The sequence below is a fragment of the Stegostoma tigrinum genome, chromosome 1, assembly GCF_030684315.1.
Source record: "Stegostoma tigrinum isolate sSteTig4 chromosome 1, sSteTig4.hap1, whole genome shotgun sequence".
In the NCBI taxonomy this organism is placed as follows: Eukaryota; Metazoa; Chordata; class Chondrichthyes; order Orectolobiformes; family Stegostomatidae; genus Stegostoma; species Stegostoma tigrinum.
This window is the reverse complement of record NC_081354.1, coordinates 166478417-166495297: the sequence shown is the minus strand read 5'-3', so window position 1 is coordinate 166495297 and position 16881 is coordinate 166478417. Positions and strand designations below refer to the sequence as shown.

The 16881-nt window shown below is 44.9% G+C and overlaps 1 protein-coding gene across 11 annotated transcripts in view; it reads right to left on the bottom strand.

Annotated features, from left to right (window-relative positions):
* Nucleotides 1-16881, bottom strand: part of ctbp1 (C-terminal binding protein 1) — a 341145-nt gene that overhangs the window by 17394 nt on the left and 306870 nt on the right. For all 11 annotated transcript variants that reach the window (XM_059650027.1, XM_059650024.1, XM_048532493.2 and 8 more), the window contains 4 exons: nucleotides 13593-13799; nucleotides 8623-8837; nucleotides 6143-6273; nucleotides 2374-2501 (listed from right to left, as the gene is read on the bottom strand). In XM_059650027.1, the coding sequence (XP_059506010.1) occupies nucleotides 2374-2501; nucleotides 6143-6273; nucleotides 8623-8837; nucleotides 13593-13799 (681 nt within the window). The remainder of the gene's footprint in view (nucleotides 1-2373; nucleotides 2502-6142; nucleotides 6274-8622; nucleotides 8838-13592; nucleotides 13800-16881) is intronic.

Genomic DNA, 16881 nt, shown 5'->3' with positions numbered 1-16881 from the left:
GGACCTTCTCCACAATGTGCCCGCCGCCACTGGCCATGTGGCCACCGTCGGAGCAACCACGGATGGCGTCACATCCTCCACTGCGGGGTACACCACTTCCGGGACAGCAAATGCCACTGCCTCCATTTCTGAGTCCGACACCATACAAACCGAGGACGCATCTACTGTCACTGCAGCTGCCGCCTCCTACCCCGCTCCGTCCACCAGCGATGCTGACGTAACTCCACCCACTGATGCAACTCTGCCCACAGCTAACATTGCTCCGCCCACCGCCTCCACAGCCAGCAGCTCCGGCGGAGACAGCAGCAACCAGCCCTGCCGAGTCTTCACCATCCCCCCAAGACCTCCCCCTTACTGAGGGCCAACAGTCAGTCCTTGGTAAAGGGCTCACCTTTGTCCCCCGCCACCCACACATCAACGAATACCGGTCACGCTTGGACATAGAGCAGTTTTGCCGCTGCCTCCACCTCCGCGCTTACTTCTTTAACCGTGAGCCTAACCCTCTCTCCACTGACCCCTTCTCCTGCTTCCAACGTACCGCCTCCTCCTGGGCACCACCCCAAGGCCTCCTACCCTCCCTCGACCTCTTCATCTCTAACTGCTGTCGTGACATCAAACATCTCAACCTCTCCATCCCCTCACCCACTCTAACCTCTCCCCTGCAGAACGTGTAGTCTTCCACTCCCTGCTCTCCAACCCTAACCTCTACGTCGCCAAGGCCAGACGCGAACTCTCTGACACCTTCTACCACCTCCTTGATGATGACCCCACCCCAAGCACCAAACCATTATCTCCCAAACCATCCACAACCTCATCACCTCAGGTGACCACCCACCCACAGCCTCCAACCTCATCGCTCCTCAACACCACACCACCCGCTTCTATCTCCTTCCCAAAATCCACAAACCCGCCTGCCCTGGTCGACCTATCGTCTCTGCCTGCTCCTGCCCCACTGAACCTATCTCCACCTATCTGGGCTCCATTTTCTCCCCCTTGGTCCAGGAACTCTTTATCTATGTCCATGACACCATCCACACCCTCCACCTCCTCCAGAACATCCAATTCCCCAGTCTCCAACACCTCCATTTCTGAAGAAGGGTCTCGGCCCGAAACATCAGCTTTCCTGTTCCTGTGATGCTGCTTGGCCTGCTGTGTTCATCCAGCTCTACACCTCGTTATCTCAGATTCTCCAGCATCTGCAGTTCCTACTACCCCCTACCCATAGTGACCCCATTTTGGCTTGAAGAACTGAGAGAAAGCGGGGACAGTGGCCTCAAGCACTGAGCGGGCAGGCTTGGGAGACCCTGAGCACCAAGCAGGCAGGGACTAGGGGACCTCGCCAGTATGGTTGGAAATATGAGTATCTGAGAAAGCAAGTTGGGGAGAACCATTGAGAGCGGGCTTGGCAAATTATCAATGTTGGTTTGCATAAACCCTCTAAGTGAGAGTGGTAGAGAGGCTTTAAAGACTACAAAAACAGAGTGGGGTTCTTTGAGTACTGCTATCCAGTTGGTGTGATAGAGCAGGGATACAAGAGGAACTGGGAGAGTAGGCAGGTATTTAAACTGAAGTGAAAGCAAAAAATACAGAAGATCACATTGGGTCAGGCAGCATCCATAGACAGAAAGCAAGATAATGTTTTGAGTCTAGATGACTCTTCATCAGAGCTCCACTTCAGCTCTGATGAACAGTCATCTAGACTTGAAACGCTAGCTTGCTTTCCTGATCTGCCTGATCTGCTGTGATGTCCAATAATTTTTGTTGGAATCTGTACAGATTCCAACATCTGCAGTAATTTGGTCCCACATCGTGTTTAAAATGCAGGGCTTTTAAACAAAAAGCACCTAATTTTTCAATGGCTGCTGTGGAGCAGGAATAGGATCTTAAGGATCGGTCAGTTGGGTGATGCTCACCATTTATTAAAGAACCATGAGGATTTAAATGGGTCTTGTAGCTGCTGAAACCTGGTTGGAGCTCCACGGCAGTTACAGCTGTCCCTGAGTTCGCAACCTGAAAATTTTATCTTGAACCCCACTGAGGGTGATAATGCACTGTTTTTAAAAAGAACTGACTTACACCATATGTGGGCGATTCACATGCAAACTAAAGTAGTAACAGTGCATTATTTATAAGTCTAAAGATTACACAGCCTCCTGACTGCTTTAATGGGAGACAAAGACTCTTTGGGTTAATTTTTGACTTGGTACGATCAGGTACATAAGTGACTGAATCTCTCCTCGTTTTAAATTTTCTAAAGTAAATGGAAATATGAGTGCTGCAAAATGCAAAACAGGGTTATGATTCACCACCTTCCCAGCTTCTATTGGTGTATAAAGTCAAGATCAGGCTCAGACACAGTCTACAACAGCTCACCTGTTATAGCTCTCCGGATTTCCTGCGCTGCTTCTTCTCTCATTTCAATTGAGGCTTGCTCACTGTACCAGGCAGCATGCGGCGTGCAGATTAGGTTTGGAGCATCTTTTAAAGGACCTTGACTAAAACTGCAGACACACACACACATATATATATATATTTATTTAAAATTAATATCCATTCCATCTGACCAAATAAAACAATGAAATACTTTCACATTCAAGACACAAAATTCTATCCAACTGTACTCACTTTTGTAAATAGCTCATAATTATAGCTTCAGATCAATAACTCTACCAATGGACCTTTACCGATACTGATATACGGACAAATCATATCTGTTGATGTTACATTTATGACTAAATTATTACAAGGAGCCTCTAATTTGCAAGCTGGTCTATATTAATCACATGGCAAAACAAACATCTAAGATCCTTCTTCAGCCATTACCGTTCCTCAGCCACAATAAACACGTGAATTTTTTTCAAAAAAAACTTTTCCTGAGATAAATTTGAAACCTGTGGATTTTGGACAGGTGGGGGTGAGGGAAGAGCAAATCACACTACCACGCTGAGGTTCGAGGGTTGTGTTTGTTTCAAATACTGGGCCACCATCAATGTGTCCTTAGTCAGTTGCCAGAAATGGGCAGCACACAAGTTCAGAGATAATGGGAACTGCAGATGCTGGAGAATCCAAGATAATAAAGTGTGAAGCTGGATGAACACAGCAGGCCAAGCAGCATCTCAGGAGCACAAAAGCTGACGTTTCGGGCCTAGACCCAGCATCATCCTCTGATGAAAGATCTAGGCCCGAAACGCCAGCTTTTGTGCTCCTGAGATGCTGCTTGGCCTGCTGTGTTCATCCAGCTTCACACTTTGTTATCTAGCACACAAGTTCAGGCAAGGTGAAGCCTACAACTGTCAAAGATTCACACAGAAGTGTGAATCATGTAAAACAAACCCTGTCCTCCTGGGTCCACAGAGAGATTTTCATCCACCTTCAAGGGTCACTCTGTTTTTCCTGATAGGTGAAGACTTCTTCCAACTGGCAGCTGTTGGCTTCACTACTGAAGTTTAAAATACAAGTTGAGGTCCCAATAATATAACTGAGCCCCAAGCTGAATAAATCCACAAGGAGCCCCACAGCCATTTAACCGCAGTCGTCAACCAAAATTACGGACCTTTATGATTCAGCAGAAACAGAATGTTAAATGAAGAAGGGTCTTGGCCCGAAACGTCAGCCTTCCTGCGCCTCTGATGCTGCTTAGCCTGCTGTGTTCATCCAGCTCTACACCTTGTTATCTCGGATTCTCCAGCATCTGCAGTTCATATTATGTCTAAGTGTTAACATGACCCTTCTTTAGAACTCAGGTGTAGGTTAAAAATGATTCTCAATGATCATTACTGTTTATTAAGGTAACAAATGAGTGTGGTTGGGAATGTCTCTCATTCTATTTCAGATACCCAGGGCATGATCTATGTGTTGGGTCAGGTTTCTGACTGCATTTCTGGGCCTTATTGCTGCAAGGCCACAGCATTTTTGTTGGAATTTCAAGAGGCTACAACTCAACATCTAATTAAGAACACCAAAACCAGGCACCAAAGGAAGGACCTCCAGCATTTAAACAAGTGGGCACCTGTTGTTGCAGGTGTGAAGAGAAAGTATGTGAGCCAGTGAACCAAGTTAAGATAACAACAGAATCATTTTGTTTCTCTCTCACCCAGTGGATGACTCTTGGCCTCTGGTGACAACTCCCAGTCTAGCACAGCAACCTCTCACCCTGGTGTGGTGACCTCCCGATATAGCATGGCAGTCTCCCAGCATGGCATTGCGACATACCAGGGCAGCCTCCCGCCGTGGTGTCTCTGGCACAGTGTGACTGACTGGAATGATCTGCCAGCCTTATAACCCTCAAGGTGTAGCCCAGCATGGCTTGTAGCCAGGGACTGGAAGCTAGGTGCCAGCGTGACATGGGTTGGAAGGCCGTTGTTCTGGACTTTTATTTCCACAATGATGGATATTTTCTTTCTCTACTTTCTAAAATCTTGTAACTAAAGAAGCTACATCATGGCACCTTTGGACCCAAGACAGCTCTATAAGAGGCAACACATAAACTGTTCACTGCACGCTGAGTATGTGTGACAATAAAGCTAATTCAATTCAATTCAATAAAATTTGCAAGAGTTCAATTAGACAATGTCTGTTCAATAATCCTCAGTATGCAAAGAATTACACTGACAATCAAGTTAGGACAGTCAGGCTTAGCTTGGTACACCTGCATGTGCCTGAAGCTCCATTAAATAAAACTGGAGCCTGTTCTTTGCAGAAAGAAAAATAGTGTGCACATGACATTTCGGGTTGGGACCCTTCTTCAGAAATGAAGGATCCTGACCTGAAATGTTAGCTTTCCTGCTCCTTTGATGCTGCCTGGTCTAAAAGAAGTAGTTGTGAGGCAAGAAACAGTGTTAATTTTCAGGTCATGACAAGATATGGAAGGGCAATTTTATTTCGGTCCCCGCAGGTGCAGTCAGCCCTGCTGCATGTTCCAGCACTGTTTTTATTTCAGAATTCTAACGTTGGTAATATTTTTCTTTTGGAAGGGCTGATCCTCATGCTGCCTCTGGATCTTTGAATGCCATCTCTTCTCAGATCCACTGATCCAAGAGGTAAGACCATTCATCCGATCGTCACACAAGCCAAAAGTTTGGAAGAGTACAATGACAGACGCTATTACATTACTATGATGCACACAATTTTGAACATGTGTAAATGTTTTAGGACAAGGATTAAATGCTGTTATAATGGGTCAGAGATAGTATTGTGGGCCAAAACCCAGTCAATGTTTACACCCTGGGTGAAAGCCAGAGGAAGATCTCTCCTATAGTTTACTGATTTAGCAACATCACCCAATATTTCTTTGGCTTTGTGCATAGCTGTCTAAAACAGCTAGACAGAGGCGTTAAAATGGGCTTGAAACAGGAACTCTGTTTCTATCTCCACAGATGCTATCAGACCTGCTGAAATGTTTCCATCACTTCCTATTTTTATTTCAGACATGGTTCTATTATAGATAACAAATTGTGGAGCTGGATGAACATAGCAGGCCAAGCAGCTCCTAAGATGCCGCTTGGCTTGCTGTGTTCATCCAGCTCCACGCTTTGTTATCTCGGATTCTCCAGCATCTGCAATTCCCGTTATCTCTGATCACATGGTTCTATTCTAGCTTCCTTTCACCATTCACTGAATATGTCTGTTATTCACCTTTTCTAGGGGGTGAAACAGCTTGCACTTAATTCAATTTCATCTTCCACTTGGAAAGTTTTAAGTTATTTTGTAGTTCCATGGCTGCTTCAGCAGACTTCATTCCTTCCTCATCTCTCAACCACCACCTCAGTCTCATCTATTAAATATGACGAACTGAGGTTCTGATTCCTGGTCATTCACGTAGATTCAGAACAGCACAGGCAACAATTACAAAAACAATGGAGTATATTTCTCCAGTTCATCATCATTCCACACTACTTCATGCACTTCGAAATTTCATCTCAGATGCCTACCTACTGACCTAAAGGCCCTCTAGCAGAACTTCATTAAGGTTTTATTGCAGGATATGTGCACTATACCAAAGTGCTCTAGTAAATTGAAGAATTACTCTAACAAGTTCTCCCTACCTTCAATATTGTTCCATTGTAGTTCCTTTTGTGTATAACCTACTTACATATTTACATTATGTGATGAAAGAAAAAAAAACTTTTAACTTTGACTCTACCTAAATGGTTCTGATTCATGCACATCTAAGGCTGCTCCTCGTATCCTTCCTTCCTTCAAAGCCTGAGCCAGTGCCTTTTCATCAACAAGACCACCCCGGGCAGCATTTACCAGAAATGCGCCCTGCCTCATCTAAACAGGAAAAACAAAACGCAAAGTTAAGCCTGCGGCAATTTACACCATCTTCTGATGACTACTATCAGGAAGGGAGGCACACAAAATAGAAACATTTTGAAAATGAGCCTCGAATAATATTTCGCAGTTTATGCATTTAACTGACTAAAGCAGAACAATAGATCCAGAATATGAATGCCTCCAGAGGGACAGAAATATTATCATCTATAAATGAAGCAGAATGGAGATCTCATTAGTATTAGAGTTATTTGCAGACATTTGAAAAGAAAACAACAGAATGTTAAAATGGCAAAAGATTAAATGACACTATTTGAGTCCTCACTCCACTCCATTTCTTTTCAGTTAAATTGGTTTCAACTCTTCCAGTAGTCTAAGTTGCATTTTTTTTTTTAAGGCCAAGATGTCAACCATTTCATGATATTACTCGGGTATTTGTGAGGACAATGTGAAATATGACTTTCATTTGACTTCTTTGCTTAGCTTGTTTAGTGGAACATTCCAACCAGATTGCTTTGTAATCACATAGGTAGAAATAAAAGGTGGAACTGAAAGTGTTTTTTATATAGTCTTGAACACATGTGAATCAAGAATACAAACAAAATGTGAATTTGTTTCGGCAACACCAACAATTAAAATTTCACAATTTGACATAATCATGGTTGAATGTTCAGAATTTGCTGTCAACATGAGCAGTCCTTTAGTACCTGCAGAGGCCGAATAAGTTATTTCAAACTATCAAGTTTTCTCTTCATTCATTACTGGGATGAATGCATCGCTGACCAGGCAGCACTTATTGCACATCCCTAATTGCCCAGAGGGCTCTTCAGAGTCAAACACATTGCTGTGGGTCTAGAGTCACATGCTGGCCAGACCAGGTAAGGATGGCGGTTTCCTTCCCGGTGGCCAGTGAAGCAGATGGGTTTTTCTGACAATCCACAATAGATTCGTGGTCATTATTAGATTCATAATTCCAGATAGTCATTGAATTCAAATTCCACTGTCTGCTGTGGCAGGATTCAAACCTGGGTCCCCAGACGTTATTTGGTTTCTGGATTAACTATCCACGGACAATATCACTATGCCATAGCTGCACTATCATATCCCAGATGCACACACCAGAAATTAAGAAGAAAATATACAGCTATCCACTTTCACTCCAATATGCAGATCAAATGAAGGCACAAAAGACCAATACAGATAAGGCATGTTGACAAGGTCTGTCCGGAAAATGGAACTAAGGGCATTGTTGCGAAGTTTGAGGATAACACAGATTGGTGGAGGGACAGGTAGTGTTGAGGAAGTGCGATGGCAGCAAAATGACTTGGACAGGCTGGGAGAGTGGACAGAAAAGTAGCAGATTAAATACAACGTGGGAAAATTTGAGGTTATACACTTTGGTTAGAAGAGATGTACATGTGTTTCTAAATGTGAAAAGGCTTCAGGAATCTCAAACACAAAGTGATGTGGGAGTCCTGGTCCAGGACTCCCTTAAGGTTAACATGTTGACCGTTAGGAAGGCAAGTGCAACATCAGAAATAATTTCAGGAGGTCTTGAATACAACAGTAGAGATGTACCGCTAAGGGTGTATAATGCTCTGGTCAGACCACGTTTGGAACATTGTGAGCAGTTTTGGGCTACAAATCTAAGGAAGCATATGCTGGTGTTGGACATGCCCAAAGGAGGCTTACAAGAATGATCCTTGAAAATGAAGAGCTTTTCATAACAGGAGCAATCGAGGACTCTGGGCCTATCCTTGATGGACTTTAGAAGGATGAGAGGGATCTCACTGAAACACAGAATATTGAGGGGCCTGGATACAGCTGATGTGAAGAAGGTATTTCCACTAGCAGGGCAGACAAGGATCCGAGGACACAGCCTCAGACTGAAGGGATATCCCTTTAGAAGGGAGATGAAGAGAAATTTCTTCAGCCAGAAGATGATTTAATCTGTGGAATTAATTACCACAGAATGCTGTGGAGGCCGAGCCATTGAGTGCATATAAGACACAGAGATAGATAGGTTCTTGATTAGTAAGGGGATCAAGGGTTACAGGGAGAAGGCAGGAGAATAGGGTTGATAGACACATCAGCCATGATCAAATGGTAGAATAGATTCAACAGGCTGAACTGTCTAATTCTGCTTTTATATCTTATGGTCTTCACAGGAATAATAACTGAAACACTCATCACTATACCAGCTGAGCTGATTTGCACCCTCCCTAGTCTTTGCAGTCAATTTGTGTCATGATGGGTACCTCAATAATTAGATCTCATGATTCTGGGACCAAATCTAGACTATAGGTGTCTTTAAATTGTTCTCCATGAATGGAAAAATCACAAACGTACCTGTTTAATAGTAAAATCATTAATAAGATGATGGTTGTGTTCATTCAGGCTGCAATGCAGGGACACACAATCACTGTGAAAGAGGAGATCTTGTAAAGTGTTCACTCGCTGGAGACCCAATGCACGTTCAATACCATCTGAGAGGTATGGGTCGTAGAATATTACATTAAAACCAAACGCTTTTGCACGCAGTGCTAATGCTTGACCGACACGACCTAAAAAACAAAGAACAGCCATGAGATCATCAGGGCAACTGCTTATCTACAGTGCTAGGATTTCTATTACAACAGAGTGCTTTAATTTACCACTCTTAAACCTATGTAATTTTACCCCTTCAACAAAACTACTGCTTTAATGCCTCCTTTTATCATTCCGCAGGACGATGAGAATGGGTTTGCTGTTTTAAAGGGCTGGAGAGGCCCCAAAGAGAACAAGATTTTTAAAAAATAATGATTGCACTGGAGCCAAAATAGTGAGAATAAAGGCCTAGCGAGTTTTGAGAAGATTTGTAGCTCAGGTTGAGGTTCTGGATGTGAGTTTGCTCGCTGAGCTGGAAGGTTAGTTTTCAGACGTTTCGTCACCAATCTAGGTAAGATCATCAGTGAGCCTCCGACGAAGCGCCGGTGTTATGTCCCGCTTACTATATAAAGGCCTATTCCAATCAGTAAAAGAATGCTGAAATTTTATCAAAAGAAATTGAGAGGAGTTACAGGGAGGTAGTCACTCCTCAAGTACAGGAAAAAGGCAGATGGGTTACGGTCAGGGGACGGAAAGGGAACCGGCAGGCAGTGCAGGGATCCCCTGTGGCCATTCCCCTCAACAATAAGTATACCGTTTTGGATACTGTTTTGGGGGGGGGGGGGGGCGACTTACCAGGGGAAAGCACTGGGGCACAGGTCTCTGGCACAGAGTCTGTCCCTGCTGCTCAGAAGGGAAGGGGGAAGAGGAGCAGAGCATCAGTCATTGGGGACTCAATAGTTAGGGGGACAGATAGGAGGTTCTGTGGGGACGAGAGAGACTCACGGTTGGTGAGTTGCCTCCCAGGTGCCAGGGTGCGTGATGTCTCTGATTGTGTTTTTGGGGTCCTTAAGGGGTGGGGGAGCAGCCCCAAGTCGTGGTCCACATTGGCACCAACGACATAGGTAGCAAGAGAGGCGGGGATTTAAGGCAGAAATTCAGGGAGCTAGGATGGAAGCTGAGAGCTAGGACAAACAGAGTTGTCGTCTCTGGTTTGTTGCCCGTGCCACATGCTAGTGAGGCGAGGAATAGGGAGACGGAGGAGTTGAACATGTGGCTACAGGGATGGTGCAGGAGGGAGGGTTTTGGATAATTGGGGCTCTTTCTGGGGTAGGTGGGACCTCTACAAGCAAGATGGTCTTCACCTGAACCAGAGGGGTACCGATATCCTGGGGGGGGTGGGGGGGGGGGGTGGAATTTGCGAACGCTATTCGGGTGGGTTTAAACTAATTCAGCAGGGGGATGGGAACCAAAATTGTAGTTCGACTATAGAAAAGGTTGAGAATAGGGTGGTCCGAAATAAAGTTTCACGGAAGCAAGATGGCACCGGCAAGCAAGAAGTTGGTTTGAAGTGTGTCTACTTCAACGCCAGGAGCGTCCGGAATAAGATGGGTGAACTTGCAGTGTGGGTTAGTACCTGGGACTTCGATGTTGTGGCCATTTCGGAGACATAGATAGAGCAGGGACAGGAATGGTTGTTGCAGGTTCCGGGATTTAGATGTTTCAGTAAGAACAGAGAAGGTGGTAAAAGGGACGGAGGTGTGGCATTGTTGGTCAAAGACAGTATTACAGTTGCAGAAAGAATGTTTGGAGACTCATCAACTGAGGTAGTATGGGCTGACGTTAGAAACAGGAAAGAAGAGGTCACCCTGTTGGGAGTTTTCTATAGGCCTCCGAATAGTTCCAGAGATGTAGAGGAAAGGATAGCAAAGATGATTCTCGATAGGAGTGAGAGAGACAGGGTAGTTGTCATGAGGGACTTCAACTTTCCAAATACTGACTGGGAACATGATAGTTAAGTACTATAGATGGGTCAGTTTTTGTCCAGTGTGTGCAGGAGGGCTTCCTGACACAGTATGTAGATAGGCCAACAAGGGGCGAAGCCACATTAGATTTGGTACTGGGTAATGAGCCTGGCCAGGTGTTAGATTTGGAAGTAGGTGAGCACTTTGGTGATAGCGATCACAATTCTGTTATGTTTACTTTAGTGATGGAAGGGGATAGGTGTATACCACTGGGCAAGAGTTATAGCTGGGGGAAAGGCAATTACGATGAGATTAGGCAAGATTTAGGGAGCACAGGGTGGGGAAGGAAACTGCAGGGGATGGGCACATTAGAAATGTGGAGCTTATTCAAGGAAAAGCTCCTGTGTGTCCTAGATAAGTATGTATCTGTCAGGCAGGGAGGAAGCTGTAGAGTGTGGGAACCGTGGTTTACGAAGGAGGTGGAATCTCTGGTCAAGCGGAAGAAGGCGGCTTATGTTAGGATGCGAAGTGAAGGCTCAGTTAGGGCACTTGAGGGCTACGAGGTAGCCAGGAAAGACCAAAAGAGAGAGCTCAGAAGAGCCAGGAGGAGACATGAGAAGTTATTGGCGGATAGCAGCAGGGTAAACCCTAAGGCTTTCTACAGGTATTTAAGGAATAAAAGAATGACGAAAGTAAGATTAGGCCCAATCAAGGATACCAGTGGTAAGTTGTGTGTGGAGTCAGATGAGACAGGGGAAGCGCTAAATGAATATTTTTCAACAGTATTCACTCTAGAAAACGACAATGTTGTCGAGGAGAATACTGAGATACAGGCTACTTGACTAGGTGGGATTGAGGTTCACAAGGAAGAGGTATTAGAAATCCTTCAGAGGGTGAAGATAGATAAGTCCCCTGGGCCGGATGGGATTTATCCTCGGATCCTCTGGGAGGCCAGGGAGGAGATTGTCGAGCCTTTGGCATTGATCTTTAACTCGTCATTGTCTACAGGAATAGTGCCAGATGACTGGAGGATAGCAAATGTGGTTCCCCTGTTCAAGAAGGGGAGTAGAGACAACCCTGGTAATTATAGACCAGTGAGCCTTACCTCAGTTGTTGGTAAAGTGTTGGAAAAGGTTATAAGGGATAGGATTTATAAACATCTAGAAAAGAATAAATAGATTAGGGATAGACAGCACGGCTTTGTCAAGGGAAGGTCGTGCCTCACAAACCTTGAGTTCTTTGAGAAGGTGACCAAACAGGTAGATGAGAGTAAACCGGTTGATGTGGTGTATACGGATTTCAGCAAGGCGTTCGATAAGGTTCCCCACAATAGGCTATTGTACAAAATGCGGAGGAATGGAATTGTGGGAGATATAGCAGTTTGGATCGGAAATTGGCTTGCTGAAAGAAGACACAGAGGGTGGTAGTTGATGGGAAATGTTCATCCTGGAGACCAGTTACTAGTGGTGTACAGCAAGGGTCGGTGTTGGGTCCACTGCTGTTTGTCATCTTTATAAACGACCTGGATGAGGGCGTAGAAGGATGGGTTAGTAAATTTGCAGATGACACTAAGGTCGGTGGAGTTGTGGATAGTGACGAAGGATGCTGTAGGTTGCAGAGAGACATAGATAAGCTGCAGAGCTGGGCTGAGAGGTGGCAAATGGAGTTTAATGCAGACAAGTGTGAGGTGATGCACTTTGGTAGGACTAACCGGAAGGCAAAGTACAGGGCTAATGGTAAGATTCTTAGCAGTGTAGATGAGCAGAGAGATCTCGGTGTCCATGTACACAGATCCTTGAAAGTTGCCACACAGGTTGACAGGGCTGTTAAGAAGGCATACAGTGTTTTAGCTTTTATTAATAGAGGAATCGAGTTCCGGAACCAAGAGGTTATGGTGAAGCTGTACAAAACTCTGGTGCAGCTGCACTTGGAGTATTGCGTACAGTTTTGGTCACCACATTATAAGAAGGATGTGGAAGCTTTGGAAAGGGTGCAGAGGAGATTTACTAGGATGTTGCCTGGTATGGAGGGAAGGTCTTACGAGGAAAGGCTGAGGGACTTGAGGCTGTTTTCACTAGAGAGAAGGTTGAGCGGTGACTTAATTGAAACATATAAAATAATCAGAGGGTTAGATAGGGTGGATAGGGAGAGCCTTTTTCCTGGGATGGTGACGGCGAGCACGAGGGGGCACAGCTTTAAATTGAGGGGTGAAAGATATAGGACAGATGTCAGGTAGTTTCTTTACTCAGAGAGTAGTAAGGGAATGGAACGCTTTGCCTGCAATGGTAGTAGATTTGCCAACTTTAGGTACATTTAAGTCATCATTGGATCAGCATATGGACGTACATGGAATAGTGTAGGTTAGATGGGCTTGAGATCGGTATGACAGGTCGGCACAACATTGAGGGCTGAAGGGCCTGTACTGTGCTGTAATGTTCTATGTTCTATGAAATCAAAACTTAAGCTCAACACTATCTTTTGTCAAGCAGTGACACAGACATCAAACACATCCATGTGGTGGCCGGCGAACAGAAACCCAGCAGCAAGGTACCCTGGCACTTACTCTTCAATTTTTTGGCTGGCATTTAAGGGAAACTTAACCACATTGTATTGAAATGAGCTTGTAACAAGGATCTAAGCTGTGGGGCATATTTTAAACTGGGTTTTTCAACCGTTCATGTGGAAGATGAGCATCAAAACAAAGTAGTTGGGCTAAAATGAAGGGTCTAGGCCCGAAACGTCAGCTTTTGTGCTCCTAAGATGCAGCTCAGCCTGCTGTGTTCATCCAGCTCCACACTTTGTTATCTCGGATTCTCCAACATCTGCAGTTCCCATTATCTCTGGACTAAACAAACAGTCTGTTTTGTAATATTCCATGTGTTGTAATTGCTTGAACCAACAGCAATTTACTCATAACAAGACAAAAATACCTTAAGCTTAACACACATTAAGATCCATTTTCAGTTTTATTTCTTACATCCATCTCACCTAGTCCAATAATACCAAGTGTCTCCCCTCGAATTCGGGCAGCTCCTGAAGCTATATCTCGTATCTGTTCAACGCTCTGAACTCTTGTGCCTTCCCGCAAAGCTTGGTGGAGCCAGGTGGTCCGTCTATACAGGTTCAAAATATGACACATTGTAGAGTCTGCTGTCTCCTCTACAGAGGCTGCTGGGACATTACACACTGCTATACCTAAAATCAGTACATACAATTCTCAAGTCAATTCACAAAAATCAAGCCAAATGCCATATACATTAATTGCAATTTTAATGCAAAATGGACAGCATTGCCATAAATAAATAACTCTAAAATAATCCATTATAGACTTCTTTGGCAAAGTGATGAAACATTCCTCCTTGAATAAATGCATATACTGGTGGGAATACGTCAGGTCAGGCAAGCATCTGAGGACGGCAAAACAGAGTTACTGTATAGTTTGGATTAGTGCAGGGGGATAAATTGCCTAAAAATGACAAGTCGGGGCTCGATATCATTCTTCCTGCTTGTGGGTTTCACTCGGGTTGGTGCAAAGGTGAGCAAAAAACTTTTTTGTGGGTGTTCTGTTATGTATTTAAGTAAGTCATCAAGCTCTGTTTCAATAAACAATTCTGGCTTTGAAAAGCCAATACAGCTATTTCTTCAGAGATTGTAAGAACTTCCGATGCTGAAGTCAGAGATAACACAGTGTGGAAGTGGAGGAACACAGCAGGCCAGGCAGCATCAGAGGAGCAGGAAAGTTGACGTTTTGAGTTGGGATCCTTCATCAGAAATGGGGGAGGGAGCTCAGAGTTAAATAGAGAAGAGGGGTGGGGTTGGTGATAGGTAAGTGCAAATAGGAAGCAGTGAGGATTGGTCAGTGAGGTGGGAGGAGCATTTAGATGAGACAGATGATGGACAACTTGTGTCAGGTCAAGGAAGCAGGGATGACAGGGAGGGTTGGTCATGAGATGAGGCCAGGGCTGAGGAGATTTTGAAACTGGTAAAACCCACATTGAGGCCATTGGGTTGTAGGCTCCTGAGACGGAATATGTGGTGCTGCTCCTCCAGTTTCTGGGAGGCATCATTTGACATTGGAGGTGGCCCAGGATGGACATGTCATCGAGGGAGTGGCAGGGGGAGATGAAATGGTTTGTGACTGGAAGGTGTGTTCAGGTGTCACGAACAGAGCACAAATGCTCTACAAAGCAGTCTCAGAGACATCGCTTGGTCTCTCCGATGTAGAGGAGGCTACATCAGGAGTAGGTGATGCAAGAGATCACATTGACGGACGTCAGGTGAACCTCTGTCTAATCTCATCTGTTTGGTGCCTTGGATGGAGGTGAGGGGGGAGGTGTGGGGGCAGGTGTAGCACTTCCTGCAGTTGCAGGGAAAGGTGTCGGGGGTGGTGGGGCTAGTGGGGAGTGGGGAACGGACGAGGGAGTCACAGACAGAGCAGTCCCTACAAAAGGCAGATGGAGTGGAGAGGGAAATATCTTTGGTTGTGAGGTTGGATTGCAGGTGGTTGAAGTGGCGGAGAACGATACGTTGGATACAGAGGTTAATGGGGTGATACATGAGGACAAGGGGGATTCAGTCTTTGTTTTTGTTGCGTGAGGGGATGTGAGGGCAAAGGTGCAAGAACACAAGAGATGCAGTCAAGAGCATTTTGGACCACCGAAGGGGAGACACTGCAGTCTTTGAAATAAGAGGACATCTGGGATGTTTGGGAGGGGAATGTCCCATCTTAGAAGGAGGCAGCAGAGACGGAAGAATTGGGAGCAGAGGATTGCATTCTTGTAGGAAGATGGGTGGGAGGAGGTGTCATCTGGGTAGCTGTGGGAATCCGTGGGCTTAAAATGGATGTTCGCTTCGAGGCGGTCACCAGAGATGGAGACAGAGACGTCCAGGAAAGAGAGGGAGGTATCAGAGAGGTCCACGTTAACTTGAGTTTGGGGTGACTGGCTGCTGCTCACAGCACACGTTCTCCGACTGATTCCACTAAATGCAGGCCATTCTTAACTTTTTGAAAGACACTTTGCCTTTCTAACACTTCATTCACCTTCAACTACTCTTCCTTGCTGGCAGCCTTTGTCCTTCTTGGTGCTTTAATTCAAATGTTTAACATGTGCTATCAAAGATGGCTTGGGTTAGGGAATTGAGGGACTGATATGGTCCTTAATAGGCTTAAAGGATCCTTTGGTTTGATTCAGGTAGATTACCAAGATATGCTTGATTTTATATAGCTACTTTGCACCAGTCTCTCATATAGAACTAGAACAAAACATCAAGCATATACAGGGTGGATGTCAGTAGCTCAGTGGTAATGTCACAGGATTCGCTACCCAGACGACCCGTTCAAACCTCACCACAGCAGCTAGTAAATTTATATTACAGCAGTAATTATGGACGTGAAATCTAGTCTCAGTTAAGGCAACTATGATGTTGCAAAATAATGCATCTGGTTGACTGATATCATTTAGGGAAATGAATCTGCCTTCCTATTCAGTCTGGCCTACATGCAAGTGCACGATCCACAGCAACGCGATAACTCTTAACTGCCCTCTGAAATGGCTGCTCAAGGAGCAATTAGGAAGTGGCAACAAGTCCTGAGCTTGCCAACAACACCAATGAAATTCTATCAATGGTTAAGTTTATGCAAATACAGTCCTAACTAGAATAAGACATCTCAAAATAAATCAAGATGATGGTTCTGACAACACTTCAGACTTTCGTAAGGTGTTTGATAAGGGTCCCCATGGCAGGCTGATGGAGTAAGTGAAGTCACATGGGGTCCAGGGTGTGCCAGCTAGATGAATAAAAAACTGGCTGGGCAACAGGAGACAGACAGTAGTAGTGGATGGGCATTTCCCAAATTGGAGACCTGTGACCAGTGGTGTTCCACAGGGATCTGTGCTGGGACCACTGTTGTTTGTGATATATGTAAATGATTTGGAGGAAGGTATATAGGTGGTCTGATCAGCAAGTTTGCAGATGACACTAAGATTGGTGGAGTAGCAGATAGTGAAGGGGACTGTCAGAGATTACAGCAGAATATAGATAGACTGGACAGTTGGGCAGATAAATGGCAGACGGAGTTCAATCCGGGCAAATGCGAGGTGATGCATTTTGGAAGATCAAATTCAAGGGCGAACTATACAGTAAGTGGAAAAGTCCTAGGGAAAATTGATTTACAGAGAGATCTGGGTGTTCAGGTCCATTGTTCCCTGAAGGTGACAATGCAGATCAATAGGGTGGGCAAGAAGGCATATGGCATGCTTTCTTTCATTGGACCGGG